Source organism: Hyaena hyaena, unplaced genomic scaffold, assembly GCF_003009895.1.
Source record: "Hyaena hyaena isolate Hyena2069 unplaced genomic scaffold, ASM300989v1 scaffold_724, whole genome shotgun sequence".
Classification (NCBI taxonomy): Eukaryota; Metazoa; Chordata; class Mammalia; order Carnivora; family Hyaenidae; genus Hyaena; species Hyaena hyaena.
In genome coordinates, this window is record NW_024081354.1 from 913,249 (window position 1) to 929,595 (window position 16,347).

Genomic DNA, 16,347 nt, shown 5'->3' on the forward strand with positions numbered 1-16,347 from the left:
CACTTTAAAAAAGCCAACTTATTATGGTTAAAGAAGAGAGCAAGAGGGGCACCTGTGTGGTTCAGTTAAGCATCCAACATCAGCTGAGGTCATGATTTCACAGCTTGTGAGTTCGAGCCCTACATCAGTCTCTTTGCTGACAGCTTAGAGCCTGGAGCCTGCTTCAGATTCTGTCTCTGTCTTTCTCTACTACTCCCCACAGTGGAAAAACATATTCATAGACTGAAAGAACAAATATTGTTATAATGTCCATGCTGCCCACAGCAATCTACAGATGTAATAAAATCCCTATCAAAATACTACCAGCATTTTTCACAGAGATAGAACAGTCTTCAAATTTGTATGGAACCACCAAAGACTCAAAATAGCCAACAAAATCTTGAAGAAAAAAAAAAGCAACTGATGGTATCATAATTCCAAACTTCAAGTCTTACTACAAAGCTGTAATAATCAAAAACAGTATGATACTGACATAAAAATAAACACATAGATGAATGGAACACAATAGAGAGTCCATAAATAAACACATGATTATATGGTTAATTAGTATTTGACAAAGGGGGCAAGAATAAACAATGGGAAAATGACTGTCTCTATGACAAATGGTATTGGGAAAACTGAACAGCTACATGCAAAGGAGTGAAACTGGACCATTTTCTGACACCATACACACAAAAACAAACTCAGATTGGATTAAACACCTAAATGTGAGACTTGAAAACATAAAAATTTTAGAAGGGAGCACAGGCAGTGATCTCCCTCACATTGCAGTAACAGCATCTTTCTAGATATTCTCCTGAGGCAAGGAAAATAAAAGCAAAAATAAACTATTTGGACTACACCAAAATAAAAATCTTCTGCAAAGCAATGAAAAAAACAAAACAAAAAAATCCCTAAAAGACAACATACTGAATGGGAGAAGATATTTGCAAATGGCATATCCAATAAAGAGTAAGTATCTAAAATATATAAAGAACTGATACAACACAACACCCCAACACCAAATAATACAATTAAAAATGGGTAGAAGATATGAATAGACATTTCTCCAAGGAAGACATACAGAGGGCCAAAAGATACATGAAAAGATGTTCAACATCACTTATCATCAGGGAAATGCAAATCAAAACCATAGTAGAATATCACCTCACACCCATCAGAATGGCTAAAATCAAAAGCACAAGAAATAAGTGCTGGCAAGGACAGGGAGAAATAGGAACACTTGTGCAATGTTGGTGAGAATGCAAACTGCTGCAGCCACTTTGGGAGACAGTATGGAGATTCCTCAAAAAATTAAAAATAGAACTACTTTATGATAACAAAAACACTAATTCAAAGGGATAGATGCACTCCTGTGTGTATTCCAGCATTATTTATAATAGCCAAATTATGGAAACAGCTTACATGCCCATTGATAGATGAATAGATAAAAAAAAAAAGATAAGGTACATATATATAATTAAACAGTGTTCATTCATAAAAAAGAATGAAATCTTGCCATTTGCAATAACATGGATGGAGCCAGAGAATACAATGCTAAGCAAAATAAATCAGTCAGAGAAAGACAAACACCATATGATTTCCCTCATATGTGGCATTTAAGAAACAAAGCAGGAAAAAGAGACTAAATAACAGAATCTTAACTATACCAATGAGACAAGGGAAAATATATCTGAATAGAAAGAATTGATCTAGAATCAATCATGGCAGTGCATCCATGTTGGTCTTGCCCTAGGCTCCAGTTTAAAAAAAAAAAAGCAGCTGTTTAGCGGGGATGGGCGTGGTTTGGTGTAGGCAGGTCTTAGCCTCCTCTTCTGTCCCATGGGCCGCTCCCTGAGGTCCTACCTTAGTGGTTGTGGGGAGGAAAATGGCGGCGTCCCAGTCCCTTCTCCAACCAAGTGTTGCAAATCACTCTTTTGGGTCTGATCTCCCTGTGCTGTGGGCGTAGCCAAGGTGGGCCATGTTCCATGTCCCAAGCCCCGTTGTGTTTCCAGGTCTTAGTCTGCATGCTTTATTGATACTGTCCAAAAAGTAATCCCGCAGGCGGGGATGCTTCCCAGCCAGGATCGACCTGGGAGAGAAGCGGAGCAGTTTCTCCTGGCACTGCCTGGGACCAGGACACCCAGCCCAAAATCAGCACCACAGCTAGAAACAGGATCATTCTCCATCCCGAGCTAAGGTTTTTCTCTTCTCCAGGAACAGTGCTATGAGCAGTTTCAGCTGCTCTTTCTTTTCCCCTCCACTTTCCAAGTCTCCCCACGAAGGGAGTTCCCTCCCCACCCTCAGTGTCTCCAGCCCGGCCTGTTTTTATCTTCCCCAGTTTGCATTCCCACACCTATGAGGTTGTCTTCTTAGTGGACTTTGCCTCTTTTCCTCCCAGACTCCTGCGGTTCAGTGTCCTATGGCTTCAGGCCTTCTCTGTTTGAGAGATGGGGGCGAGTGAAATGTGCAGAGCTCCTTCTTCTCTGCTATCTTGCCTTCCTCCTCCAGAATCTTAACTATAGAGAACAAACAGATGGATACCAGAGGGCAGGCAGGTGGTGGTCATGGGGAGACAAACAGGTGAAGGGGATTAAGCGTACTGATCTTGATGAACACAGTAATATATGAAATTGTTGAATCCCTATAGTGTACACTTGGAATGAATATAATACTGTATGTTGACTAAACTGGAATGTAAATGTAAAAAAAAAACACAGAGGTTAAAACACAAAAGCAGTAATACCAGTTTCATCCATAAAAATCAGTCAAGGGATTCACAAAATAAAAGGATATAATGTATGATACCATATACATAAAACTTGCATGAGGGCTAGTAAGCATTTAGTGCTTTTAGTATCGATTCAAAGTGACCATCAACCTAATATAGATTGGTATATGCTTAGGATATTATATATAAACCTAATGGTAAACACAAATCAAAAATCTATAATGGATAAACAGAAAATGAACATAAAAGAATCTAAGCATATCACAAAAAAAAGCCATCAAACCACAAAAGAAGGGAGCAAGAGAAGTAACAGAAAACTACAAAAACAACCCTAAAACAAGTAACAAAATGGCAGTTAAGTACACATGTATGATTTACATACATCAAGCAACTATTAAGGAACATAAAAGAAGAAATGTGTAGTCATAGAACAATAGTAAGGGATCTAAACATCCTACTTAAGCAATGGAGATATCATCCACACAGAAAGTCAACAGGAAACAGTAACTTTTAATGACACATTGAACCAGATGGCAGCTAACAGATATATTCAGAACGTTTTATCCAAAACAACCTTTGCAAGTGCACATGGAACATTCTCCAGAACAGATCACATTAGGCCTCAGTCTCAACATATTTGAAAAGATTGAAATCATATCATACATCTTTCTGACCACAATGTTATGAAACTAGAAATCACCAGAAGAAAAAGTCTGGAAAGAATACAAATACGTGGACATTAATTAACATGCTACTAAGCAATGAATGAGTTAACAAAGAAATCAAAGAGGAAATCAAAATATACATGGAGACAAATGAAAATGAAAACACAATGGTCCAAAATCTTTGGGATGCAGCAAAAGCTGTTCTAAGAGGGAAGATAATAGTAATACAGGCCTACCTCAAGAAGTAAGAAAAATGTCAAGCAACCTATCCCTACACCTAAAGGACCTAGAAAAAGAAGAATGAACAAAACTCAAAGCCAATGGAAGGAAATAATGAAGATTAGAAGAGAAATAAATGAAATCAGAACTAAAAAACAAATTAATGAAACCAGGAGCTGGTTCTTTGAAATGTCAACAAAACTGATAAACCTTTAGCCAGACTCATCAAAATAAAGAGACAGAGAAAGAGAGAACTCAAAACTAAAAATGAAAGAGGAGAAATAACAACACAGAAATACAAAGGATTATAAGAGAATATTGTGAAAAAGTATATGCCAACAAATTGGACAACCTAGAAGAAATAAATAAAGTCCTAGAACAATATAAACTTCCAAACAGAACCAGGGAAAAAATAGAAAATTTGAAAACAGCAATTACTAGCAATGATATTGATTCACTAATCAAAAAACTTTCAACAAATGGAAGTCCAGGACCAGGTGGCTTCGCAGAGGAATTCTACCAAACATTTAAAGAAGAGCTAATACCTATTCTTTTCAAATTATTCCAAAATTAGAAGAGGAAAGAAAGCTTCCAAATTTATTCCAGGAAGTCAGTATTACCCTGATACCAAAACCAGATAGAGAGTATGAAAAAAAAAAAAAAAAAAAAAAAAAAAACCTAAAACAGGCCAATTTCTCTGATGAACACAGATGTAAAAATTCTTAACAAAATATTAACAAATAGAATCCAATAAGACATTTAAATAATCATCCACCACAATAAAGTGGGATTTATTTCTGGGATGCAAGAGTGGTTCAATATTTGCAAATCAATCAACACCACACATCAAATTAACAAGAAAAAGGATAAAAACCATATGATCAAACATGCAGAAAAAGCATTTGATAAAGTACAACATCCATTCATGATAAAAACCATTGACAAATTAGAGAAACATTTCAACATAATAAAGGCCATATATGAAAAAAACCATAACTAACATCATACTCAATGGTGAAATGCTGAGAACTTTTCCTCTAAATTCAGGAACTGGATAAGGATGTCCACACTCACCACTTTTATTCAACAGAGTACTAATAGTCCTAGCCACAGCAATCAGACAACAAAAAGAAATAAAAGGCATCTAAATCAGTAAAGAAGTCAAACCACTATTTGCAGATGACATGATACTATATATAGAAAATGGTAAAGATTCCACCAAAAAACTACCAGAACTGATAAGTGAAATCAATAAAGTCACAGGATACAATATTAATATCAGAAATCAGTTGCATTTCTATACACTAATAACAAAGTAACAGAAAGAGAAATTAAGAAAGCTATCCCATTTATAATTACACCAAAAAGAATACCTGGATATAAATTTAACCAAGGAGGTGAAAGGTTACACATTGATGAAAATAACTGAAGATGATACTGGAACCAATATTGTTAAAATGTCCATACTACCCAATAACCAATGCTATCTTCAGATTTAATGCAATCCCTATCAAAATACCAACAGCATTTTTAACAAAACTAGAACAAATAATCCTAAAATCTGTATGGAACCAAAAAAGACCTTGAATAGCCGAAGCAATCTTGAAAAACAAAGACAAAACTGGAGGTATCACAATCCTAGATTTCAAGGTAATAATCAAAACAGTATGGTACTGGCACAAAAATAAGCACATAGATCAGCAGAACAGACTAGAAGGCCCAGAAATAAACCCACACTTTTAAGATCAATTCATCTATAACAAAGGAGGTAAGAATATCCAATGGGAGAAAGGCAGGCAGTCTCTTCAACAAATGGGGTTGGGAAGACTGGACAACTACATGCAAAAGAATGAAACTGGACCACTGTTTTATACCATATACAAAAACTCAATATAGGTTAAATACGTAAATGTAAGACCTGAAACCACAAAATTCCTGGAAGAAAACATAGGCAGTAATTTCTTTGATAACAGCCATAGAAACTTTTTTCTAGTATGTCTCCTATAGCTAAGGAAACAAAAGCAAAATTAAACTATTGGGACTACACCAAAATAAAAAGCTTTTGCATGCAATAGAAACCACCAACAAAGCAAAAGCAAAACCTACTGAATGTGAGAAGATATTTACGATGACAGATCTGATAAAGCATTAGTATCCAAACTATGTAAAGAATTTATACAACTCAACCCCAAATCATGAAACAAATAATCAAATTTTAAAATGGGCAGAGGAGATGAATAGACGTTTTTCCAAAGAAGATATACACATAACCAACAGACACATGAAAAGATGCTCAACATTACTCACCATCAGAAAACTGCAAGTCAAAACCACAAGAGAAATCACATCTTTCAGAATGGCTAACACAAAAAACACAAAAAATAATAAGTGTTGGTAAGGATGTGGAGAAAATCAACCCTGCTGCACTGGTGGTGGGAATACAAACCAGTGCAGCTACTATGCAGAACAGTTTGGAGGTTTCAAAAAACTAAAAATAGAATTCTTATATGATCCAATAATTCCACTACTAGGTTTACATAAAGAATATAAAAATACTAATTTGACAAGATATATGCACCCCTACGTTTCTTGCATTATTTACAATAGCCAAGATATGGAAGCAACTCAAGGATGCACTGATAGGCAAATGGGTAGAGAAAATATGATACATACACACCCTGCTGGAATATTACTCAGCCATAAAAAAGAATGAAATTTTATCATTTGCAACAACACAAATAGATCTAGAGGGTATAATGCTAAGGAAAATGAGTCAGTCAGAGAAAAATACCATATGATTTCACTTATTTAGTATTTAAAAAACAAATGAGCTACAAAAAAGAGTGAAACAACAACAAAAAACAGACTCTTAAGAACTGAAGATTACCAGAGGGGAGGGTGTGAGGGGATGGGTGAAATTGGTGAAGGAGATTAAGAGTACACTTGCCTTTGGAGCACCTGCGTGGCTCAGTCGGTTAAGGGTCCAACTTCACTTCAGGTCATGTTCTCACGGTTCGTGGATTTAAGCCCTGTATCAGGCTCTGTGCAGATAGCTTGGAGCCTAGAGCCTGCTTCAGATTCTTTGTCTCCCTCCCTGTCTCTGCCCCTCCCACATTCATGCTCTATCTCTCTCACTCTCTCAAAAATAAACATTAAAACCTACTCAAAAGAGTACACTTGCCTAGATGAGCAATGAGTAATAAAAAAAAAATTGTTGAACACTATATGTTAATTATATTTGAATTTTAAAAAAAGAACAGAACCAATTTTCCCAAGTTTCTGATTTGAATCCAGTGTCAGTTTTGCTAATTTTATGCAGTGTCTATAGTTTTATGTGGTTTCCTAAGTTTTATGCTATTAAAGAGGCCTAACACAGTTTTTTAAGTTTAAAAGGTAAGTAAGTTAGGAGGTGCCTTAGGAATTAGTATTAGATCTGTTATTATCTTTATTTATAGTGTAACCATAAAAATAAATAAGCAGTTTAATATCAGATGATATTAAAATAGATGTTTTGTAAGCCCAGATATATACATACTGTTGAATCTGAAAATATAGAGTTGAAAAATAAGAGTATATTAATAACAAAAGGCTAAACATAAATAACTGTAAATAAAGACTCTGAAAATTGGGTGGACAGAAATAATTTAGAGAATAACAAAGATTTGGGAAATCAGAGAACTATCAACTGGTGATACTGTTATATAGTGACAAGGGAGAAAAGCTGGGAAATAAAACTTAACAAATAAGAACAAAAGATGTATTTTTTGGTCTGTTCTCTTAGGTACATAAACAAAAACACATTTACATCAAAAGTGCTTGTTTTTCACTTTAATTAAAACAGTGGTTCTAACAAGATGAAATTTGGTTGCTGACTTCTATCACACAAAAGGACAGATCTCCAAACCATTTTGTTAACTGGAGAAATGATATTCTGATTGTTGGCTTTACATATCATTCTGAATTTTTAACATTTGGATAATATCACAAATGAGCGAACACTTTTCAATATTTTCTTTTAATTTCTTTTTTTGCCGCATTCTATGGATTTCATAATCTGGGATTGCATCATTTATATGAACTAAGCCTGCTGAAACCATTCGAGAATTTGTCAGTTTTCCATTGTGGCTTTCTCGTCGTTTGTTAACCTCTGGAGCAGTATTTGGTCTTGCAAAGTGTTTTAACTGATTATGGCTATCATCTGGGCTCTTTCCTAAAAGCCTTGCTCTTGATTTTGCTTGTTCAACATGCTTAAGTGAGCTCACAGGTATATCCTCAAATCTATCCGAACAATCCTAAATATTAAAATAAAAGATCAAGTTGGTGAGTTAGTTTTCTGAAAAGTACATTTTAAATTTATAAGAACTAGAGTTTGTAATATCAACAGTTAAAGACAAAGAATGAGAGCATCAAGTATTTTATAGGCAGTCCCCAAATTCAGATCCTACACCCAATGCCTCCTACTAGATACTACCATAGAAACCATACTTAAAAAAATAAGCCTTGGGGACGCCTGGGTGGCTCAGTTGGCTGTCTCCAAACTTGAGCTCAGGTCATGATCTCACAGATTGTGGGTTGAGCTCCACATTGCACTCTGGGCTGACAGCTTAGAGCCTGAATGCTGCTTCAGTTTCTGTGTCTCCCTCCTTCTCTGCCCTCTCCCACTCGTGCTCTGTTTCTGTCTCTTAAAAATGAATAAATGTTTAAAAACATTTTTTAAATAAGTCTTATTTCAAAGGATCTGTTTTTCTTTTTCATTTTTTTTTTTTTTAGAAAGAGAGAAAGAGAGCACATGCATGCAAGTGGGGAGGGGCAGAGGGATAGAGAGAACCTTACACAGACTCCACACTCAGTATGCTCAGCACAGAACCCCATGCGGGGCTTGATCTCATGACCCAGGGATCATGATCTGAACCAAAATCAAGAGTTAGATTCTTACCTAAGCCACCCAGGTACCCCAGATTTGTTACTTTAAAATGAATTGAAAATATGACGCTGAAAATCAGAAAAAAATTAGGAGAGCTGTCCTTAGGGTTCAGACTCCTAGACAAAGCCAGTCAGCCTATAATTCTTCTCCAAAACATATTCCCCAATCCCAAATGTAAGTCATAAACTCATACTTTATATGATCTAGAGTTTCATTCTTTTTAAAAAAGGTAATAAACATCTTTAATATACTTTCACACACACATACAGAGCCTGGCATTTAAGGACATAGTCATACTGTTTATATTAAAGTAAAAAATATTATGTACATTCCGAGAGTTAACAAGTAAAACTTTTAGGAAAATAACTGGAAGAATATACAACAAAGTTAGTTTTTAAAATGATGGTTAAGGTGGTAGGATTATGGGCTTTGTTTTCATTTTCTCTTTTTTCAATTTTATATACTTGACTACATTTTATAATAAACATGTAATAACCTACAATTATCTGTAACAGTGTATGGAGCTATTAGTCATTCCTAATCCAGTATAAACTAGATTCCTCCACGGTTTGAGCATCTTGTCCCTTAACACTTTGCAGAGATAGCCACACCAAAGGAATAAAATATTCTGATTTGGAGGGAATGTGGGAGTGAATTAATAGAACTGGAGGGTGAGAAGAGGTTGTGCAGGACTGAGAGAATTGAGGCAGTAAAAAAGAGATTTACAAAAAAGGAGGTATAGAGTGTAAAGACAAATTCTACCTACAATTTTGTCTGGGTTTGAAGACAGCAAGGAAACATTCTTTCTCTTCTCTGTTATGTAAGTGGAGCAATTAGGTAAGCCACATTATTGAGGAATTTCTGCTATTTTGGTGAGTAATATATCATTCTTGCTTCACAGATTAGATCACTAGATCTACTGATCACTAGATCACTAGAATGACAGTGGAAGGGCCTGGTCACCCACACAACTGGTTATTTTTCTGGATGCTCCTAAAACTCAATTTCTCTGTCTTCCATTTTGATTCCTTTGAGAGATTCTCAGATTTTAGAAAAGAATCAGATGAACAAGTCTTTCTGATGATCTGAAAAAATGCCCTCCTATCACTCAATTCTCTGTTGTCAACTTCACTAGAGAGAAAAGTTTAGGTACTCTTCGTTTAACAGAGGAAAGTAAAGATAACTCTACCTCTCTTGCCTACTCTTAGGGTAAAGTTTCTGAAATCCTGTATGATCTCATATGATAAAAAAAAAAACCACCACAATTTCTTCTTTTGTTAGGAAAAGTGATATTAAAGATTCCATTTGTCTAAAGGAACTTCAGAAAGTCTTTACTTTCACCAAATTATGGACCCATCTTCAACTTCCTTTTTCTAGTAGGTACACACACGTGTGCACAACACACACACTCAATGCTAAATTACCAAATTTAGATAGAAAAGAGAAATCCAAAGTGGAGTAGAAGTTAAATTGATAATATATTTCAGCTACCAATTTTACTATGTACTAAAGCTAAATATTTGCTTTACTATGGAAAGCAAATTCAAAGCAACTATTATAAATTAGATCTATTTTCTCATTCAAAGGATTATGCACATCAAATTATCTATGCAATATCATTTTGGGATTTAGGGGTTCTCCCAATTGTGTGTCATGCCTGTCTATCTATATATATTAACAGAGAAGAGCAGCAGTCCAGAAAATTAAAATAAGTCCCTTCTATCCCTAGATTTTAACTTTGCTTCAGAATGGTTTGTATAAACTCTGGTAGCAGTTTTACCTTCCTAATTGTTTTATGTTAATATTATGAATAGATTTGAATTCTCAAATTTCTCAGCACATAAGCAGAGGAGCAGTGGTGATAGAAGAGAGTAGAAGTTAAAATTTTTCCACTCATAATCCAATAGATTGTATATTTTGCATATCCCTAATGCTTATCACAATAACTGGCACATAATATCTTTGTTTACTGAAACCAAGATAATTCAGCAATCTGAAAAATATATACCTATATATGCATGAATACAAAATACAGCCACTGCCAATAATTGTATAGGTTGTGCCTGTACAGCAGCCCCTGGCTGAGGGGTGAGTGATGGCTGAAATCCAGCCAGTTTTCCATAGACAGAGCTCTGTGCTTTGGCTCTAGGTGCTCAGTCTACAGTCTTCCCAGAGGAAAGGGTGCCTTTTTCTAATTCATGCTCCAGAGGGAGTACCCTTTATCTATTTTATACAAAGGCATTAAGTGTGTTAGCAGTCCCCTGATTTTGTGACTGCATTTTGAATTGGGTAAGGTAAAATCTGATTGTCAGAAGAATTTTTTTTTAATTTGAAGGTCTATATATCTTGGGGGTTATCTATGAAGGTTATACACACACTTGCATAGAGATATATATGCCCTAAAATAGATTTACAAATTTTACCAAATACAAAAGTAGTAGACTTAGAAAAACAGTATTACATGTATAGTTCTTCTTGCAGTCCAATGAAGCAATGTCCTTGGAACAGATTTCCTTAGAATTCTTGCAGTGGGCAGTGTGGTTGGTAGTATCCTAACTATTTTGCTAAATGACTTCTTTTGTTTGTTGACATGGTCTCTTTCTTTTCGGATCTTGGGCTTTAGATTTTCTCTCTTTAATACTTCTGGGAAGAGAAATGGTTTTGAGTTTTTCTCAGCTTCCACAATTTGATATTTAAATGACTGTAATTCAGGGAACTTGGAACATTTTTCATTGCAAATTTCATTTGTCTTTAGAGAAAGAGTCTGTATTTTTTTGTATTGTGCAAATGTTACTAAATGTTTTTTATTATTGTTATTATTTCCTTTCAATCTCTGAAAATACAGCTCTTCTAAGTTTGATTTCTCCCTAGCCTCTAAATTGAAATGAGTAAAAGTGTCAGTCTGCCTAGAAGGAAAAGTATATCTGTATAGATATTCTTCATTTTCATTTGGCATTTTGCAATTAGGTATTCTTAGATATGGTGATTGTACTGTTTCAAGTTTTTCTTGTGCCATCAGTTTATAGATGTTATTATGCTCCGTTTTTTCAAGGGACTTCATTTTTAGTGTCCTTTCAAAGCAAGCATTTGACTGAGTTGTTTTTGATTTACCACTCCAACTATGTGGGTCTTGAACTTCTGTTTTAAAATCACAATTTTCTGCTTGAGAAAGCTGCATAAAACCATGTTCTTTCCTTTGTTTCTTAAGTACTATATCTGTAAGTCTTTCTGATGACTTATTTAATAGAACTGCTTGGGTATTTTTGTTGAAAGAAGGTTGTACTTTAATTAATCTCAGTATTTTGGCTTCTTCTTTAGGAGAGTGTCCTTTCTGTTCCTCAATTATTGATGGATTTTCCTTAATGTTCTGTAAGGAAAAATAATCCTTTTCTTTCTTTTTGGTTAGTTCTGTTTCTGTAATTATATCCTCAGGAACTTTTTGTAAAGTGGTTTCTTGAACAATTTTTGAATATTTATTTTGCTTTTCTGAGTTCTCCTCCATAAACTCATTTTCTTTTCTAAAAGATAAATCTGGCGTTATAGATTTTAATGGTATGGATCTAGTATTGATCAAATTTATATGCTGGTTGATCCCCTCTAATTGCCTTTCTGTGACTAGTCCTGATTTTGAAAGTTTTTCTATAAAAAGACTCTGGAGGTGTTTGCTTAAATCAGCTTTTAGATTAAATAGTTCATTTTCTGATAAAGCTTTAAGATAGTTTTGTAGTGATTTATTTAAAGGATATTTCATGTTTATGTCAAGTCTTTCACCAAAACTCCCCCTTGAAATGTCTTGTCCTAACTCATGAAAAGATACTGAGGCACTTCTAGATCTTAGAGAAGACATGTTTGAGAGTATAGCCTCAGATGCTGTCTCTTTAAATAAACTGCTTTCTGAAAGGTTTTTTAGGAAATAGTTTTGGAGAATTTCATTTAAAAAAGATCTTAGCTTTATTTCCAAATGCTTATCTATGAAATGATGATTAAAATTATTTACAAAAGACACAATTTCTTTCACAGTTTCTGAATATTTTTCCAGAAAAATATTCTGCCCTTTTGGTTCTACTTTCTCATTCATCAAATACAGATTATGATAGATTTTTGGTAAGTCTTCTTTAGTGATGTGTCCAGATTCTGAAAGTCTTTCTACAAGGTAATGTTGGATATGTTTACTTAGTTCAGATTTTAAATTTTTTATTTCTGACTCTGAGAGTTCTTCTAGAAATACACGCAACTTTGGACTCAAAATAGGCTTTCTGTCTAATTTATCTGCTTTACCAGAATTCTCTTTGATTTCTTCAAGGTCTTCTATATTATTTGGAAAAGGATGCTGGATTAGCCTTTCTAATTCTTTTTCTGGTTGTCTACTTTCAGATTGATTATATTTGAAGAAAATACTAAACATATGTTTTAAAAAGGATTTTAACATTATTACATCTGAATCATTAAGTTTACCCATTAATGAGTTACTTAAATTTTCTAAAGTAGAATCTAGATCATTTTCTTTTCTATCAAACCTCTGACTGTTATTTAGCATATCTGTTTTTTTATCTGGTGTTGACTGATATTGTGAATCTTGTGGGGATATGTTTTGGCCTTCATCTTCATCCACATATCCAATTCTATTAAAAGAAGTAGTTTCTTTGGGAATGATGAGTATATTCTGATCTGAAAGAGGTTCTGTTTTGCTTTGGGTTTCTGAATAATCCTCTGTGGAATACTTTGGCTCTTCTTCAGCAAAGGCTGTCCCTGTATTCAGCATGGAACTCTTCTGATATTCTTTATTTAATTCTATCACTTTGATTATCCCAGATTCTAAAAGACTATCTACAGGAAATGCTTGTATTATCTGGCTTATAACAGATTTGGCCTGTGGGAATTCTATTTCATCATTTTCTTCATAGTGAAGTAGAATATTTGAAGATAAACTCTCGCAAGCAGCGGGTAATTGATTCTGCAAATTTATCGGTACCTTACTCGATTCTTTCATTCCTATTTCCAACTCTGAGAAGACAGGTGCAGTGAATATTTGCTTTATAACATAATCATGTGCAAGTCTGCTTACACTGGATTGAGGACTAGACACTCCAATTTTGGAATTTTTCTTTTTGAAATTATTTGTTTTAATTGGAAAATCAATCTCACCAGACTCCAAGTGTTTTTCAGAGACAAGTTCCCCTTTTACCTCTGGAGAATTTCTTGGTTCACCTTCTGAAAGTGAATCTGCAGAAATATCTTTAATTATTTGTCTTAAAAGAGACTTTGAAATTACAATGTCTTTGTCTGAAAGCAAGCTATTTAAATCTTGAAGTTTTTCAAATACTTTGTTTTCCACACTAGTTGGTGGTTCATCAGGAACACGTATAAGTGGAGAACTAAGACTTTTCTTTCTTGTTTCAGTGTCGATAGGAACTTCTGGTTTAGAAAATAATTTATCTGATAGGTCTTGCAGATTTTTACCTAAAATTGACTTGAGCATCATTGATTGTTTTAAATTTTCTAGGTGGGAAGTAAGACTTAATGATTTCGTGAGGCGACATGCATTTACACTTCTAGTCATTGACGATTCCCCTTCAAAGTTTGGTAGAGATACATTTGGTAGTCTTTCTTTTAACTTATTCTTAGTATCTAAAGTCTTTATTGTGGTCATACTGGGATCATGGGCAAAATTACCCTTAGTGTCTAAAGTCTTTATTGTGATGAAATCAGGATCATGGGCTAACTTAGTCTTAGTGTCTAAAGTCTTTACTGTGGTGTTACCAGGATCACGTAGCCAGGTTTTATCAGTAGGTCTTGCAGTTTTTGAATATGTTGGGTAAGGAGGATCTTGGTCTTCATGCTCTATAACCTCTGCACTTAAAACGTTTCTACATCTGGACATATCTTGGTCTTTCTTTTTTCTGACTGACATTTTGTTGTTTATATTTCTTAGAAAAGGATCAAAACCATTCTTAAAGTTGAATTTCTGGAACTGTAATATTAAAAACAAAAGGTAAGAAATTCTATAGTACTTATTTGAACTTATAATAAATTTTCTAGTTAAATTTTCTTTGCTCAATCTGTCAAAGTATCTACATATCCACCTACCTTCTACAAAGAGAAAACTTTATTTTAAATATTTGAAATCGGAATGATGCAAATTTTAATGCAAAATTTTAAAATTCATAATTCTGATACTATTTTGTATCCAAGAACTTTTTTTCCTACCTAGAATCTTTTAAAATACATAAACAGCATTCATACATAGCTTTTTTAAAAAACTTAATTTCCAGAGTAGCTGTGCTTATTTAGACAATGGCTAACATCAGGATCTAAGTCCTATCCATAGAAATACTTACCATTTTAGTAGCAATATAGACCATTTTTGTAATGCAAAGCAAGTAGTAGATATCCCATTAAAAGTATCATAAATATTTTATAATGACTAACTTGGGAGCATATGTCATCTGCTTTTAAGTCTGAGAATTTCAACAGTGATGATGAATTCCACCCACTCCTTAGCATGTCACAGCAGAGTTTTGCTTTTTGATGAATATCATATATGCCTCACAAATGGTTAAGAGAGAGCACTACAAAAAACATTCTGGATTACAGTGAAATTCCAGTGTAATATCCATGGGCAGTTTTGTAGCTCTGGGAATCAAGTAGTTTATCATGAAATAGACTTTGAAATCGCTCTTATTCCAATTTTATGAAACATATTCTTGTGTTTGTTAATATGACTTATACATTATCCAGTTGAAAAAGGTAAAATGTGAAATAATCAGCCTAGTATTTGTTTTAGTTTATATCAACTTATTAGTTCAAGCTTCATTGTAATGGATACAATTTATTATAACTGTTTTTCAAAAGTTAGTTGATATCCAGGTAATAGTATAAGAATCCCCTGGGTTTTTCTGAGAAATACAGATTCCCAGGCTTCATTCCCAGATTTAGCTTCATCAGGTCAGAAGTAGGCCCTGAGAACATGTATTTTTTCAAAGATAGCCAGATGCTTCTAATGGGTAGTCTGGTTTAGGAACCACTGAATTATATAAAGTATTAGAGAAGTCTAGTATTTAAATATAATTGTTATTGGGATAGGATAATTCAGGACTCACCTGATATTTTGGTTTGAATTCTATATATTCTGGTCTGAAAGATGGCGAAATATATTCCTTTGGTGAAAAAATCACCTTATAAAAAGAGAAGTTTTAATTTTAGACTGTTTGTTATGCAAGGATATTTCCCAAGGAAATTTTATTCTTTCAATACTTATTAAAGACATAAAAATTTAAAACATAAATTTAAGTATTTTTTCTCATAACTACTATAATTTATTTTGCCAATTATCAAAGAAGTCTGTACCTATGTAGTACATTTGCATACATAATCTTAGCTTCCTTGATACTATATTCACCCTAGTGAATTTGTAAAATCAAATCAATACACAACAACTTCAAGCAGAACCAAAAATAGAAAAGAAATAGAATTATCAGAACAAATGTAATCTCATTTTAAAAGATTATAAAATGTTTTAGATAATAAATGGCATTTGATATGATATTGGGAGAGATAGCATTTTCAGTGATTCTTTAACCTGTAATTGCTAAATAGGTACTTAACACTGACTAAGAAAACACTTGGTGCTAGGTCAGGGTGTACAGAATCACAGAACCACTGAAGGTTTGTAGATGAAAGGTGCTTTAGAGATATTCCTGTCCTACTCCTTGTTTTTGTTTTTTGTTTTTGTTTTTGTTTTTTTGTTTTTGTTTTTGTTTTTTATTTTTTTATTTTTTTATTTTTTTTTACAAATAGTTTATTGTCAAATTAGTTTCTACATAACACTC

The 16,347-nt window shown here is 33.9% G+C and overlaps 1 protein-coding gene across 1 annotated transcript in view; it reads right to left on the reverse strand.

The window, feature by feature from the left end:
* Window positions 1–7,407: 7,407 nt before the first annotated feature.
* The window catches only part of LOC120220686, a gene marked incomplete at its 5' end in the record, with an annotated part of 94,799 nt that continues 85,859 nt past the window's right edge, over window positions 7,408–16,347 (reverse strand). Inside the window, 3 exons of the mRNA XM_039217809.1 lie at window positions 7,408–7,886; window positions 10,980–14,489; window positions 15,619–15,693. Coding sequence (XP_039073740.1) covers window positions 7,539–7,886; window positions 10,980–14,489; window positions 15,619–15,693 — 3,933 coding nt within the window. The remainder of the gene's footprint in view (window positions 7,887–10,979; window positions 14,490–15,618; window positions 15,694–16,347) is intronic.